This window comes from Choristoneura fumiferana, chromosome 12, assembly GCF_025370935.1.
Source record: "Choristoneura fumiferana chromosome 12, NRCan_CFum_1, whole genome shotgun sequence".
Lineage (NCBI taxonomy): Eukaryota > Metazoa > Arthropoda > Insecta > Lepidoptera > Tortricidae > Choristoneura > Choristoneura fumiferana.
This window is the reverse complement of record NC_133483.1, coordinates 13701269-13717161: the sequence shown is the minus strand read 5'-3', so window position 1 is coordinate 13717161 and position 15893 is coordinate 13701269. Positions and strand designations below refer to the sequence as shown.

Below are 15893 nucleotides of genomic sequence, written 5' to 3'. Positions count from 1 at the left end.
TCACGTGTTGTTGTGTAGCTTCTCCTTTGTTATGCTTACGGTAATTTATATCACTAAACCATGATGCGAGAAGGATTAAAATTTGACATTTCATTTAGGTACTTTTAATATAGAATAACAATTAGTTTTATTCCTAGTCTCATTACGGTTTAATAATATGTACCTGGGAGCAAAGTGTGAGCAAAATGCTATTCAAGCCAAATATTAGCTGTGAAAGTTGGGTATGCTCAGGATATATCTTTGAAAGATAATGAAAGGCTAATTTACTGATATTGAAGATTAATGAGTATAAATGACAATAGATTGGTGCATAAACGTAAAACGCGCTTTGCTGACTTTCAAAACTAGATTTTTCCGGGTAATATGAGGACGAGAGTACGGACGGTAAAACTTTCTTTACCATGGTACACTCAAGGACGAGCCACCATGGAACCTTTTCAAAAGAAAAGTCATTATGATTTTCATTGAATTAATGCGATGTCACTATGACGTTTACGCAGAAATGGTTCCACGATGGGTCATGAATTATAGTCCTTGAACGTACGATCACATATCACATAAGTAGTACCATGGATGGTTTTTGCAATTGTCCCACTAATGGAACAACCGAAGTATTAATTTGGCTAAATCAATCCATTACAAACATTTTATGCACGGGCAGGTGACTGTTAGACAAATATCAAATTCCCGGTTATATACGTGATTCTTATTAAATCAGATTATTCGGTACACGGATTACAGAAAAATATATTAATCGTTTCCATTGACGTAATGGAACAATGGAAAACAATAATTGCTTCAGTATTATCAATGGAACTGTCTGATGGTACCGTGGTAAAGGAAGGGGTAAAAAACCTCATAAGTGTTAAGTGATATAACAACAAACGGAGTGGAGTGTACGAAACTGGTTATATATCGTTACCATATCCCTTAGTTTCTTAACTTTGTTTTCAGAGAAATTGTACTAATACAAAGTATCATGTAAATGAGCTCTCATAAAGATTGGAATGCCATTATGTATTTTCTCATTCAAGTACATACTATTATTCATAAAACGTGATACATGCACTAATGCTATACCCATCTACAGGCCATAAAACTGGAGTGTCTTATTGGATTACACTTACTTATCTGGTTATTGTACAGTACAATAGACAAACAACGTTGTATCAGTAAATCGATAACAGGTCGCTAATGAATATTTCCACCCTTGGGTCAGGCTTCATGTTACAATTATAAGTCTAATGGAGATAAAAACACGTTATTTTGTATAAGTAAATTACTTTGCGAGCGGTTAAAGTTAGAACTGGTGAGTAAATTAAAGGTACATATGTTCACAGAGTAAGACTCATAATCATAACCAATTTATTTTGTTATTTAGGTACTTTTTTTGCTCTATACAAATACAAATGCTCGTTTTCCGATACAATTTTGTTTGAAACTGATTGCGAAACGTACACGAACGTGTGGTATAATTATGAATCATGTGCTTATTTATCTTAGTAAAGCCGTGCCTCATGCAAAGTGCTCTGCTCGAACCTAGAAATAAAAAAAAACAAAATCAAAATCACATGCGATAAAACTCAATCATTTTCAAAACAATATCAAGAAATGGATATGACGTAAGGCGTGATGATGATCGTATGGCAATGATGTATAGTTGCTCATGATCGATAATCATCAATATTGCAAAGCTCATTTCTTTTGTTCATCCATACACGCACGAAATAACAGAACAATGATTTTTGAATATAATTTTAGTTCTTGAGTCGAATCTTCACCTCGTAAGACGTCGCGATACACCACATAGTAGGAGATTATGTAAACAGTCAACAACCATTAAAATCTATAAACACACGCACACAAGCCAAGCCAGAGGGAAGTCTGTATGGAGAACATCGCTTGTGCGAATACATAGCTTGGTTGACATAGGTATACATTTATTACTACAGCCGAGTCCAAGAATCCATTAAAATTAACCCATGAATTGGTAAAAACACACGATTAAACAAAAGCAGATAGTTAACTAAGTTTAAATTTTTGTGCTAAAATTCAAAACAGCAGTTACCATTTTCTCTACAAATTAATGTATGTAGCGAGCATCTTTAGGTGTAGTTTTTTTTATTTAAAATAGATAGTTATAAGTCATGAGCATGACTCTCGCGTTATTCTAAGGGAAATGAAATTACAACACTACAGTTGTATTTACAAGCATGTAATTTTTATTTTTTATTTTACTATGAATAATCTCTGTGTATCTGTTTTCTGTATCGCTTACTATTTCTGGTGTACAATAAAGAGTATTTGTATTTACTTTGCTTTTAAAAACTTTATTTTGTTAGTGACTCTGGACACGACATGTGTCAAACTATGAGTAAGCCATGATTTATAAGAGATTTAAGCAAACTAATCCGATTAATAGAGTGTAGGAAAACGGCAACTACGTTGTAAGGAATCTTTGATTGAGTTGTGTGGACAAGCTTCTGGTTTGTTGGACCCGGGTGGGTTACGGGTAGTGGGGTTCCGTACAGAGGACACGGCTGCTTTGGGAAGGCTGGTCTCTCGCCGGCCGTCGTCTCAGCTCCCCGCACTCCGGAGAATCCAGTGACAGACTCTTCATCCTAAGGTTCAACTTTTGGCGTCTCGGCGAATGCGGAGCTACAACAGTACGCACTATGAGCATACACTTACCCTTGGGAGCGGTGGTAGTGAATGGTGAATTAGCCTAAGTGTCGTGTTACAATGAATTAATGAGTTGAATTAGATTAATTATTTATATTTAGATTGACAATATTTTTGAGATATAGGTAAAGGGGGCTGCGGAGGGGGGGGGCTGGGCAAAATAGTACAGTTGTTAACATTAAAAAGTTAAGTAAAATGCAACTTTAATACCTACCGTCAGCATCAAATACAAGGAGGTGGTCAAATATCGAAACACGCTCTGACCCTCTTTATAATAGAGATGTTTTACATTATACTCTTAAGCACCTCGGTCGCTTAGATCTGATACTGACTGTTGTACAGTCAAGTTTAAAAATATGAACTTGTTCAAAGTTTCAAAAATAAGTACCACAGACTCTTATTCCGACGCAATAAGGCCGTAGTAACATATTTTTGAGTGGTTCGAAAAGATAATTATTTTTGCTCTTGACTGTACCATCATAAAGTAAAGAGTTGGTCAATATAGAAATTATTATTTGGTTTGGGTCAGTAAAATTATGGTTGTACAGTTAACATTGAACATTTAGGGGAGTTTAAACATTTATAAAGATGTAGTGTTTTTAAAAAATATCATCACGATAAGCAAAGAATAGTGATCATAAAAAAGACGTTAAAAGTGCGTAAGCGTTGCAAATAATTTTTAATATCTAAAATAAGGAAAAATGAAGATATACAGAGAGTAACAATAATATAAGAAAAAAAGGAAATGTGGTAAAAATCCTGCCAAATACTTTGTAATTCACTACGTATTGCACCTAGGTACTAAAGTTTCTACTCTAGATTACTACATCTTACGGATGAAAGCATCCTACTTGATAGACTATAAATGTCCCGATGTATATAGTCTGCTAACATACTGAATGAATTCTAAGTATTTGTTCGGCCCGTCATCAGCAGCGTTCATTGGAAAGAAAGGAACAGAAATGTGGCATCTTGTGGATGAGGTAGCAAAATGCTCTTCGATGCAACGAATCTTTCAATGAACAAAGAATTATTCTACGGGGATTCGCTTATAAACGATGTCAGTATCGGTACCAGGTAAGGGACTGTTGCGGTCTGCCTGCCTCAACATTTGGGCACTCTTGGAGTTCTTCATCGACCCTGTATGGACAAAGTAAACAGGAACCAGTCTATAATTGTTTTAATATCTTGTTTACTCAGACCCCTGTAGTCCTCTGAAAAGGCGATAGGTACAAATCAACAAGTCTGCAAAATTAAAAGAAAATAGTGATAGGATGGTGTTAAGAAAGCCAACAAAATTGAGATATTAGTCGGATTGAGTTTCTCGAACGATGGCAGTGTTCAACTAGATACTTCACGTGTGGCGTGATGTGAGTTGCTTGAATGTTGCGTGAAAGGGCATCAAGACGATTGTTTAATTCAGCTCGAAAACTGGCGTAAAACAAAACTTTTTTATGATCTGTAATTGTCCGTGGGTGCAGATAAAAGAGGTATCTAGTTTAGATATAGCGGTTTTGTATTAACAATGTGTTTCGCCAATAAAAACGCATGCATTTCTGAGCACGCCGCCAAGCCATGCACCACTTACATATAAAATGTCTGCGGGTAACCAGAAAAAAAGTAAGCTGCTCAGTTCTGATTTTTATTGTAACAAGTAACAATATACATATCACAGTACGCGGGGCGCTTCGGGGTCTGAAAGAAGGCAGTCCGAGAAGCGGCTGTCAGGACGAGCCACGGACTGTCGCCTACAACGCGATATGTTTGAACCATTCCGGGGCTGAGAGGATGGGGATCATTTTTTCTTGCGGACGCTGCCCGTGGACTTAAGGATTGAAGGCGGGGGATCGCCGTTTTCACTAACGAAACATAGCGGTTGTCCGAAAGGCCGCGAAGTGGTCTCCTCCGACTCTGGAAAATAAGGGGCAAACGAAAAGAAATAAATAAAAGTAAAGTAAGCATAATAAAATAAATAAATAAATAAGGGCCCATGTTAAAAGTAAATAATGAAAGTAAAATTAAAAACAGGAGGTTAAACATTCGGACGACTTTAATGCATTGTAATTGGCTTTCCATTAAATGATATATCCTGTAAAGGACGGGTACAAGCAACTAAGGTGTATTGCCGAGCTTCGACTATTTTAGTCCTAACAACTAAACTAACACAGCAAACGCAAAAAAAATAATAGTAACAAAACGATCGAACACACATCGGATACGAGGCACTGTAATCCATTTAGAGGACGGGACAAACAAAGCTCATTTCGCAGCTGTGAGACAGTGAGAGAGCGTTGCGCTACGGCAGCCTTGGGCGCGTACTTTCCGGCAGAGAAATGGACCGGTGTTGTGGCGAGCTGCGGCGCGAACGAGAGCCCCACATGGACAAACTCTTGACGCCGGCGAACAGGCGCCGCCGCATGCCGCCGTCGGGCCGCGTCGCCCCGCCTAGGACAAGGACCGCTCAGTACCGCGCCCGACACGACCGCACCCCGCCCCCGCCCTGCGCCCGCGACTATATCAAATGCGTGCAAAAAGAATTCGACACTACTGAAAACGAGTGATAATCTGAGTGAAGCTGCCGGTCGGCCGCCGCGCTGTCTGTACCAGCGCGGCGGCCGACGGCCTACGGCGCAGCTCGAGCGGAGAAGCGAGCTCGCTCGGGTGCGGCGCAGACCTGAGCTGGAGGAGACGGGCTGCGGCGCCACGGCCAGCCCGGCCAGCCCGGCCACCGCGGGCCGCGCCGGCGACCGCGCGGGGGGCGGCTCTTCCGGCGCCGCTGACACGCGCACTACCGGGCCCCCGCCGCCCGGCTTCGCGATTTCGTTGGCGCGCTTCAGTACTTGGTAGGTCTGATCCACTTCCTCCTCTGAGCATCGAGCGAAATGCAGTTAGAGACAAATCACGATCACCAATCGACCAAGATGATGACATGAAACTCGATAATTATAACACATATTATATGTTCGAATTAGGTTGGAATAGTATTATTTTGTTAGTAGGTAGGTAACATGTTTTTCTATGTGGCACAATCCTAGTTGTGATAAACGAAAGTAGAGTTGTAGAAGAATGTTAGTGTTTTCGAATGCTCGGCTCAGTATAAGGTGCAGAGGGGTCACTCCTAACAGATCAGCTCATACTGTACCCTCGTCATAGTAGCTATCAAAATCATCATCGAACTCGATCGACCCCTTGAAGGAGATCTTGGTGAGTCTCTGTCCCGGCAGCCAGCCATCCTCCACTCCTGGACAATGTCAGGTTAGCTTCGACTACTGTTATAATATAATTATAGCTGTTGCGTGTTGATGCGCTCGTGTTGGGCAAGCTTCATGAAAGTGTAGCGTAGGTATTACATATGTAAGTAATTTATGTCGCATAAAGCTATTTGTATCCTCAAATAATGTGTTTAGCCAATTATGAATGAGGTAATAGTATAATAATTTGCCTAAATAAAATTGATTGGTTACAATGCACAACTTACCACAACTTCTGAAAGCCTGGTCTAAGTTTTAATAAATACGAAACATAAAACTACATACAAAGTAAAGCCTTGGCAGGCGTAAGATTATTTTATTGTGTCATATAATCCTCAGGTTCCCTCACGGCTTGGTGTTTTATACTACAGTCAATTAATCCGTAGCTTAAATTTTGGCCTTACTTTCTTCATCGAAGGCAGTTTCCTGGACTCGGTGTGATTCGATCTCGGAGGTGCTTTTCTGACGGCGCAAGAGTCGCGACTTGGTCTGGCACTTGCCGACCTGCGGCATGCAGTCTGTGTGCACGTTCATCTTGCACAGCCGGCAGCGCAGGCCCTGGCGAGTGTGCCCTGTGACAAACCGACAAAAAGGTCTTAAAAATTAAAAATTGATCGTCATCATCATCCTACAGCAATCCACTGCTGGACATAGGCCTCGACCGATGAGTGCCCTGTCCTCGGCTCGACGCATCTACCTTCCAGCAGCCTTTCGCAGATCATCACTCCAACTGGCCGCAGGCGCCTCCTACCCTACATGTACCCTACGTTTGCCAAGACGCGGTCTCCACTCAAGAACTCGTTAACTCCACCGGTTGTCGGTTCTTCGGTAGGTATGGCCAGCCCATAATAATAAATTATACAAAGTACCCACTACCTATTGAAAAAAAAATCCATTGCTTAGTGAAACAAAAACTATATCGAGACCATAATGATGACCGTAGCTCAGACAAGTCATCGCAAAAACAGATATGGAAATGAAACAAGATTCGGTGGAGTCGTAACGCCTAAGATTATGGTTATCTAAAGCGGATATATAACTGTAATTTAACATTAGACTTATTTTAGTTGTATAGTTTTTGTATGACATTTATGTCATAATTTGGTCAAACTGGCATTCCGCAATTATGACAATTTAAATTACCTACCCAGTAAAATACTTTTGGTTATTTCTAAATATTATAAAAATTATGAATAATAAATGAAAAGTGGGTGGTGGAGTCAATGTTGGGTTACCGTTAAATGTAATGGAAGATACATATATGAAATAATACTGTACATAATACGACTCTATTAATCTTGTTCTATTACTTTGTTGCGATTGTTTTGCAATGACCTGTCCGAGCTATGATGATAGTCGATGAAAATTGTGAAACGAAACAAAATTATTTTTTGATATGAAATTGAATACATGTATGAGACGTATTTAAGTGTTTTTAACAGTTCTCATATTAGTTATGACGAAGAGACATTACATTGATCATAGTGCCTTAAATAGATACCGTTGTCTAAAATAATTCTAGACTTTTTGCTTTGCTTTCCTTTTTTTCTTCTGTTGACCACATATATGGTGACAAGCTATTGTCTGTGAATATAATCAAGATACAACATCATTTTTCCATGGTGTGAAACGCCTAAAAGCTGAAAAGATCATTATACCAGCCTTAACAGCTACCATCATTATTTTTGATGGAAAACCTTCAACAAAGGTTACTGATTTACTACCCTTTAATTAAAATGTAATTAAATGGCAAGGGACAAAAAAGAGTGATGACGCAAGGCGTAGTGATAATAATAGGTGTCATGTTATGATGCTCAGACATTTGAAAAAAAGTAGAAAACACTAAATTTTTCTCTACTATTTATAGATTCCAAAATCTGCAACGCATTGTACTAAATGCAAAAAGGAGCATCAGCCATTAGCTATGATCCATTTGAAGCATATCAGCTCACAATGCTCATACAGTACCTATAAATATGTAGGTCCATAGTTATTTAGGTAGCTACCTAACCATATCAGGAATCTCTCGAGCGTGAATATTTTTCACATGGTTCTCAGCCGCGAACCCGCCACTGAATACATGAAAAGTTTTCCGATTATCGACAAAAGGGTTCATGTATAAAAGGCACAAAGCAAAACTTATTCCTTCACACTATGCAAAATCACAATTTGCTGAACTCATGTTTACATCATTCTCAGCAAATTTCATTCAACTAAATGTCGCGTGAATCACCCAATGACTCAAACAATATTCAAAGTACCAGAATGGCATTGCCTTTCGTCACGTATCTGGAAAAAGATTTTCGTGCCCTCGATTATCATTATAATGGAAGGGCTGAACTGAAACGCGATCTTAGTAGGTCACATTGATGTTATTGTTGATAAGATGGTAGTTGATAACATGATAATATTATCCAAGGTCACAGTCATAAGAAATATGTTTACGTGAGGTAACGTACCTACCAGTGGTGCTGTGTTAACATTTTCGAGTAACCCAATAAGTGAGAGAAACGTGAGTTAGGTTTGTGTTTGGGTGAAATTCTTCACAGTTAGTGTACACAACCGTTTTTCGCACTTGTCATTGCTGACGTCACATAAAAAAATTTGGGAAGCGAGTTTTTACGGCGTCACGCCACCGTAATTTCCTTCACGTAATTGGCATAAGGATGTGAAATATCAGTCGTGCATTACCGGAGTGCATTTTAAGTCGTCAAATAATTTGACGACTCAAATCAGATGGTCCTATAACAGCACTCGAGTAAAACTAGAAGCAATTTAGCGGGGGTACTCATATCAGCTAAGTATAAGTCAGTTTTGATATTTTTAAAGGTAGCTTTCACATTTCATTTCAAACCTATACCGACCTGTGGTGTAAACGTATTTACAATTCTCATATGCATAGATACTTATATGCAAGCCACCAAGCATGTGAATTCAAGTACCCAGTAGTATTCTTCTATCCAAGTTTAGATTCTACTCACTATTGAATTGAAGCACCTACCTAGCGACTGCAAATCTGAAGTGGTCGCTGCATTCAGTCACTGTAACTACTTGAAACAGTTCTACTATATATTTAAAGCAAATAGATGTTTGTGAGTTATGTCTTTTAATTATAATGGCCTATTTGTTAAGGAACCTGATAATAATTAGCGACAATTGTCAATAACAACAGAATCGGAGCCGAGTTTGTCTCATTTGATCCAGAATTGATGTCAGTCATTATTATGTTCACAAATTAGGCCACGGCAATCATCAGTAATATAGATACGTACAAACCTTTTACAGACATAATAACGAAGGAATAACAGAAAAACCTATAGAAGGCTCTAGACTAGAGACAAGTTAAAACACAAAAAATCCGGCGAATTTATACCTTCAACAGTGAACAAAAGAAATCAACTTTTGACCACAAAAAATGTAGTTCGACGAACCTCAAGTCACGAACTGTTGGAGCTTAACAAACCACGGTGTAGGTCGGTACAAGGCACCAACATAGAAGAAAAGCTTTTATACGTTGACATTAGGTAGGCATATAATAATTACACCAACATCTAGAATTAACTGCCGATGGTAATGGCTTGAGCAATATGCAAATTTTACCATTTCTTTTAATGACATAATGACTGATCTCTGATTTAGGTCACTAAGGTCTACAAAACTCGTATTTATATAAATATCTCTGAGATATATATTTCCGAAAATGATACTTATTTATGGTAATGATACCCTATCCAAGCGTGAAGGGATATGATTAAAAGTTGATGTCTCTTATAATTTCTGAGAGCATCAATTTAAGAGTCGCTTCTGATCTTGGTGTCTATATTAATATTTAAAGTTTTTCAGGACCCGTGACTTCGTAAGACAAAAGATTTTACTAACGCAATGTTTTATCTTCTTTAGGGTGACACAATAAGTTTAAAATTATAAACTACTAGCTTGATTCCATGGCGTCGCTCTCGTAGAAAAATAAAAATTAAGCTAGCTTTCTATGCCGTGGGAATTTCGAATAATTCCTTTTTAAAGCAACTTTTTCTTCCCTAAGAAATACCAAGGAATACCTTATGTCTATCATTTCAATTCTCTAACTTCAGTGGTTTAGGCTGTGCGCTGTCTGTCAGTCAGTCATTGAGTAACGATAGGTACTCTTTTATAGTTATAGATAAAAAAATAACGACAAATACGATTTATCTGTCGTCTAATATGTACACAAAATCAGGACAGAATGGGATCAATCTATACCTATAGGTATATAAAACAAGAAACTGACTGACTGATTTTCTGACAAACAAACAACGTATAGTCTAAACTCACACTAGACAATTGAAATTTGGTAGATATATTTCTTGAGAAACCTAGAGATGCAATAAGGGCTTCGAAATGCCCACGCGAAACAGAGCTAGCCTTTTTTAATCTTCCAAAGGAGCAAAGCCGTGGGATAAGACTAGTACCTATGAAATAAAAAAAAACTTACCTCTAAGAACTTGCGAGCAGATGTCACAGGGTGTGATCTTCTTGTAGGTATACTCCTGAAAATTGTGCGCGTCGGAGTCGCCGCCTCGAATGGCATCCCGCGCAGCCCCATTCCTCCTAGAGGGACACGAATCCGTGTTAATACAGATAATATAAGAATAAGAATGGTTTATAATATGGTATGTTTCAACTCTTATTAACCAGATGGTTATTGTTGTCCAAAACCTATTATGAGTCAAAGAATACACATCTCTGCTGGAACTTAACTAATACAACTATAACTTGTTATACAATGCAGATAGAGTTTGAATTCTCAATATAGTTAATATCTAGTTATCATAGAATCTACTTGTGATGATTAATCATAAGCGACTGTGGAGTAACATTATTACCTACTTAATAGTTTGTTTTCAATCGATCATATTAACCATCGTTAACCTTTTTAATCAAACAGAATATGATACATGCAGAGTGGGCCATTTATCACCTTGCACTCTACTACAGACTGTCACAGTCACTTGGTAATACACGTCATACATTATTGATCAATAAAGTTCAAGGTCTCGGGGCACAGATAGATCAGTCCGGGGTAGTCATTCGCCTCCAAACCAACACTAATTCAACCCTTAATGACACGGCGCTTGGTAATGACCTCAATTTGTTTACGTTGACGTTAAAAATACCAGGCACGCAACAATCTTCTAGAAAGTGTTTAATGACTAGAAGTAGATTCGAAGCACAGTACTGGCGCGGCTAGCTGAAAGCAGAGAAGTGTTGCAGTGTGAAGCTGGTGTAACGTTTGCTGCAGGAAAGTAAGCAGAGTAGGTACTAACAAGCTGGTGTGTGATATCAAGCGTTCATTACGTTGTATTTACTCTGGAATCGTTCAGTCATGCTATGTATTGAATATTTGTACGAGACTACGAGTGAAGGACCAAGCAGATTGTCCAGTATGTTGATGGGGTATAACAGTTATAAACACAGGGCACACCTAGGGGGGCACATTTACCTCATCGCCATAATCGTCGACACCGCGTGGTACATTTGATTTTTTCTTTATTGATGCAAGAAGAGAGAAACATCAATATGAACACGGCATTCGGTTAAAATGAATACACAGTTAATTCCATGAACCTTAAGCAATCTGCGATAGATATTACCCTCATGTGATTTTGCTGCTGTTGGATAAAACCTGCGTGCTTATTTGTAATCGATCTATTACAGATTGCCTTTGAGCAGGTGTAAATAATTTCAAGTGTAACTAATAAATGATTCACCCAATATTTCATCGTTATTCTGATCGGTCATGAAATCGGTAGTAAAAAATGCAAGCATATGAATGAAATTATTTACCTCCGAAGCATCAACTTAAATAATAAAAAAATGGATATGATAATTACAAAAAGACGTTGAACACGTAATTGCGGACGATGTCAAGTTATGTACATGTACAAATGCGATTGTGCAATCACAATGGATGGGGAGAGCTTCCAAGTTTTGAATATTCTGTGACTCGAGTGCAACTCGTTATCTCAGAAAACTCGATCAATATTTGTTAAACCAAGCGCTCGAGATTCAGAAGCATCTGAATTGTTGAAACTGCTTTATTCGCGCTCAAATACGGGAAGCTGAATTTATTCGAAACAATCAAACGAAAGTTCGTCCATAAGAAGCTTTATGGGAGGAAATGTACCAACATCGTATTTTATAGTAAGAGTTACTGAGAATTGTATTAATGATAAAAACACACTCGTACAAAAAGTTGCCTTCGTCGAATCGGAGACTACTTAGGTCAAAAGAAACCTTAGCAAGTCCTGCGTGTCGAGACCTATTTCACTTAATCTCATTTGCGAAAGACAAACTGGTAAATAACTATTTTCCAGGAGCGATTTTTATTTATTTTACAATATGGACACGAGTGCGACCCGCACTTCGCTGGTTCTTCTTCATACCTGACTCTACAGGAGTTATAACAATTTATTTTAATTACAAATTCACCAGTGCCGCTTTAATTAATTGAAATTTTTAATACAAGCTTTTTTTTGCTGCCTCTACTTTTTGGTGCATTGTTATTCAAATTACATTTACCTACAAAATTTCAAGTCGATGCCATTAACCATTGAAGAGTTCCGTCCTGCGGAGACGGTCCTGGCCAGACCACCAGAATTTCAGTACCAGATTAATGTATTGTCACCGGACTTACATAGGTATGCCATAAGTCAATCTGGCCACTGAAAGTGGGTCATAATTCGGTTGCAGAATTCGACCTGCATACAATACATATGGACATACACACATTCCAAGCTAAATAAAAGCTTGTAAAGACGAACGAAACGGGTACCTACAATTTGAAAAAAAAAATTACAACTACTTAAATTTTAGGTCCCTATAAGTATATTGAGCAACTTATTGAGTTAGAACACCCCTGTAAATGGATAATAATATAAAAAAATAAGAAAGAAGGAAAAAAAATGGGATAAGTTCGACATTAAATATACAGTAAAAGAAATTAATCATAATAACAGCCATGAAAAATAACATAGCTAAATGGCAAGATTTGTCCAACCGTAGGTACTAAAAAAAAATAAAATCTGAAAAACATTTACAGGGGTGTCAAACTAACCCAGCCATCTGTTGAAATATTCTTGAATAATTTTAAGATTTGTAAATTTATATAATTGCTGTAACGTTGTTATTACAACAATACCTTAACTTAATATACTCGTAAAATGTTCACTTTAAATATAAGCCTTTTTTGCTGATTTTACTAGCACAGTATACCAAGTTTACCAACAATAATCCGACGGAGACGTCTAGACAGAGCAATCGTGCGGGGCGTGAGGGGTGAGACGCGGGTGAAAGGAGCCCCAGCTGCATACTTCGCCGTTCTTAGTAGCTTGGGACAAGTCTTCTAGGGCTATCGTTTTTTTAACATTTAAATTTATAATAAAATGTATTATGGTGCATACGACATGTACTGTGAGTGTGTGCAAATCATCATCTCGCATAAATAAGGAACTAAGATTTCATCTATTTATATAATTTTTCTTATTTTTTATGTAATTAAATTCAATAACAGGAACTTTAAGTCCGTTAAGTCTAGAAACCGAAAGTATTTGTCGGTTACTAATCTATGAAAGTATATTTTGTAGAAAAAAAAAGTTTTTTATTTCAAAAATTGTATAATTTTGATTCTTCTTACCTAGTAAGTATGCCACCCCTAATTCATTATGTTTTATATAATGTCGCAAAACCAATATGTACCGATTCGTAAAAGACATCTACCTTCCAAATTTTTAATTGGTGACAACCCTTCCTTACTTGCGTAAATGGGTCAATCAACAATTTCTTGTTTTTGTGTGTCACTACTGGTAAATCTATTTTATTTCAAAAAATATAAGACATACATTGATTCTATTATGTTAATAATTTAATTAGACTATCATCCAACAACTGAACAAAATATAGAATAATACATTTTATAATTTATAGATAAATTATTGGTTTTCTAGGGGACACATTTTCACTTCCATACAAAAATTTCGTGTCCCTGTGCATACATTCAATGTTGAATTTCGTCTTGGTGTAAAAAAATCGTTCACTGGTATTTAATGTTATGGGTTATTTAAATAAAATACTGCATTTAATATCTTAAAACGTTGTGCCAATCTACAGAACTTGAATATTTAATTTTACAGTACAGTTTAAAAAAGTGTCCCTGTGAAAATAAAAAATACTAAGTCCCCTAACTTACCATTCTAAAAGTAGGTGTAAATGTAATGACGTCGCATGACCTTGGCTAGACCAATAGACAACCTATCTGAATGTCACATGACTCGGTCCGCCATTGATGCGGCATTTTTTAGCATTGTTAATTTTGTCTGGGGCTCTTACACAGGTACGGTGTCTTTATTCCAATTCTCCTGACTTACCGCGATATTTCATAAGTTTTTCATGATTGTGGTTCAAAATAGAGCTTAATACATGGCATGACGGTCTAATATTCTAAAGCAACTTGTTTTATTTTGTGTTTTCGTTTATATTATGCTTTTTAATAGTTTTTACATGAATTTGTCTCTTGAGTCATCGTCCCCTAGCTGACCTTTTCGGTGACCCAAGAGACTTTTTTGGTGAGTCATGAGACATTGATCTGTTTGTTAAAGCAATCCGTAACTGAATTCACTAAAAGCTATAATTTTAGCATTAACAAACTTAACATTTTCGTATTTCTCAGGATTTTAAATATCGGTGACCCCTGTTCTTCTACGTATCTCCTCATTTCTGATTCGATCCAGTAAAGAAACCCCAAGCATAGCTCTCTCCATAGCTCTCTGAGCAACTCCGAGCCTATTTATAAGAATATAGTGAAGCACCTCGTCTCGGATCCATATGCCATCACTGACAACACACATTGGTCAAAGACTTTCGTCTTAAGGCACTGAGGAATTTTGGACGAAAAGACATTGCAGAGTTCCCTGAGCTGCCCATCTGAGTTGGATTCGGCGATTGACCTCCTTGTCGAAGTTGGACCCACCTAATTGGATGGTTCGTCCTAAGTCCTAGGTATACATACGCGTCAACAACTTCAAGAACCAAATTCTCAACCAAAACAAGGGTCGTCACTACATGAACATTCGACATGACCGTAGTCTTGTCCCTGTTAATTTTGAGGCCCACCCGTTGGGAGACTCGATTGAGGCCTTCGAGCATCAAGCTGAGTTCTTCCATCCACTTTGCCATGAACACGATATCGTCGGCAAACCGAAGGTGCTGATGCCTAGTCCTTTCCATTGCAGAAGCTTGAAGGCGTCTTCCAAAGCGGCAGTTAACAGTTTCGGAGATATGACATCTCCCTGTTTGAAGCCTCTTTTCATGGGAATTGCCTTCGAACTCTGTTCCTGTACTCGGACCGAAAAAGTGGCGTTTTTATACAAACACTACACCATTTCGATATACTGATAGTCAATACGACATCGCTGGAGAGACTCTAGCACCGCCCGCGTTTCAACCAAATCAAAGACTTTCTCGTAATCCACAAACGCACATAGCGTTGCGTAGACATAGCGGCAAGTTATACTCTTTGGTCTTCTGTATGACTTGCCGCAGCGTATGTATCTGGTCTACGGTACTATATCATTTTCGGAACCCGGCTTGTTCGGGTGGCTGGAAGTCATCGAGCCTGCGTTCGAGACGATTTACTAAGACTCTGGACAGCTCCCTCCGTCCACCGTGCCTCAGGACGCCCTACACTACGTTTTCCCGTCCATGGTCTCGTCTGCTCCACCGTTCATCGGTCCTGCGACATACGTGGCCAGCCAAACGCCACTTCAGCGTACTAATTCTCTGAGCAACGTCGGTGAGTTTCGTTCTTTGTCAGATTATGCGATTTCGGATTTTATCCTTCGAAGAACCCCTAGCATTGCTCTCTCCATAGCTCGCTGCGACCTTGAATTTGTTGATTAGCCCCGCAGTCAAAGTCCACGTTTCAGC

General features: G+C 38.3%; 1 protein-coding gene across 1 annotated transcript in view; it reads right to left on the bottom strand.

The window, feature by feature from the left end:
• Stacl (SH3 and cysteine-rich domain-containing protein) overlaps positions 1-15893 on the bottom strand; it is a 263899-nt gene that overhangs the window by 12898 nt on the left and 235108 nt on the right. The window contains exons 15-20 of the mRNA XM_074095440.1: positions 11413-11457; positions 10405-10520; positions 6338-6505; positions 5357-5548; positions 2530-2658; positions 1459-1539 (exon numbers count right to left, since the gene is read on the bottom strand). Of these exons, the coding sequence (XP_073951541.1) occupies positions 1459-1539; positions 2530-2658; positions 5357-5548; positions 6338-6505; positions 10405-10520; positions 11413-11457 (731 nt within the window). The remainder of the gene's footprint in view (positions 1-1458; positions 1540-2529; positions 2659-5356; positions 5549-6337; positions 6506-10404; positions 10521-11412; positions 11458-15893) is intronic.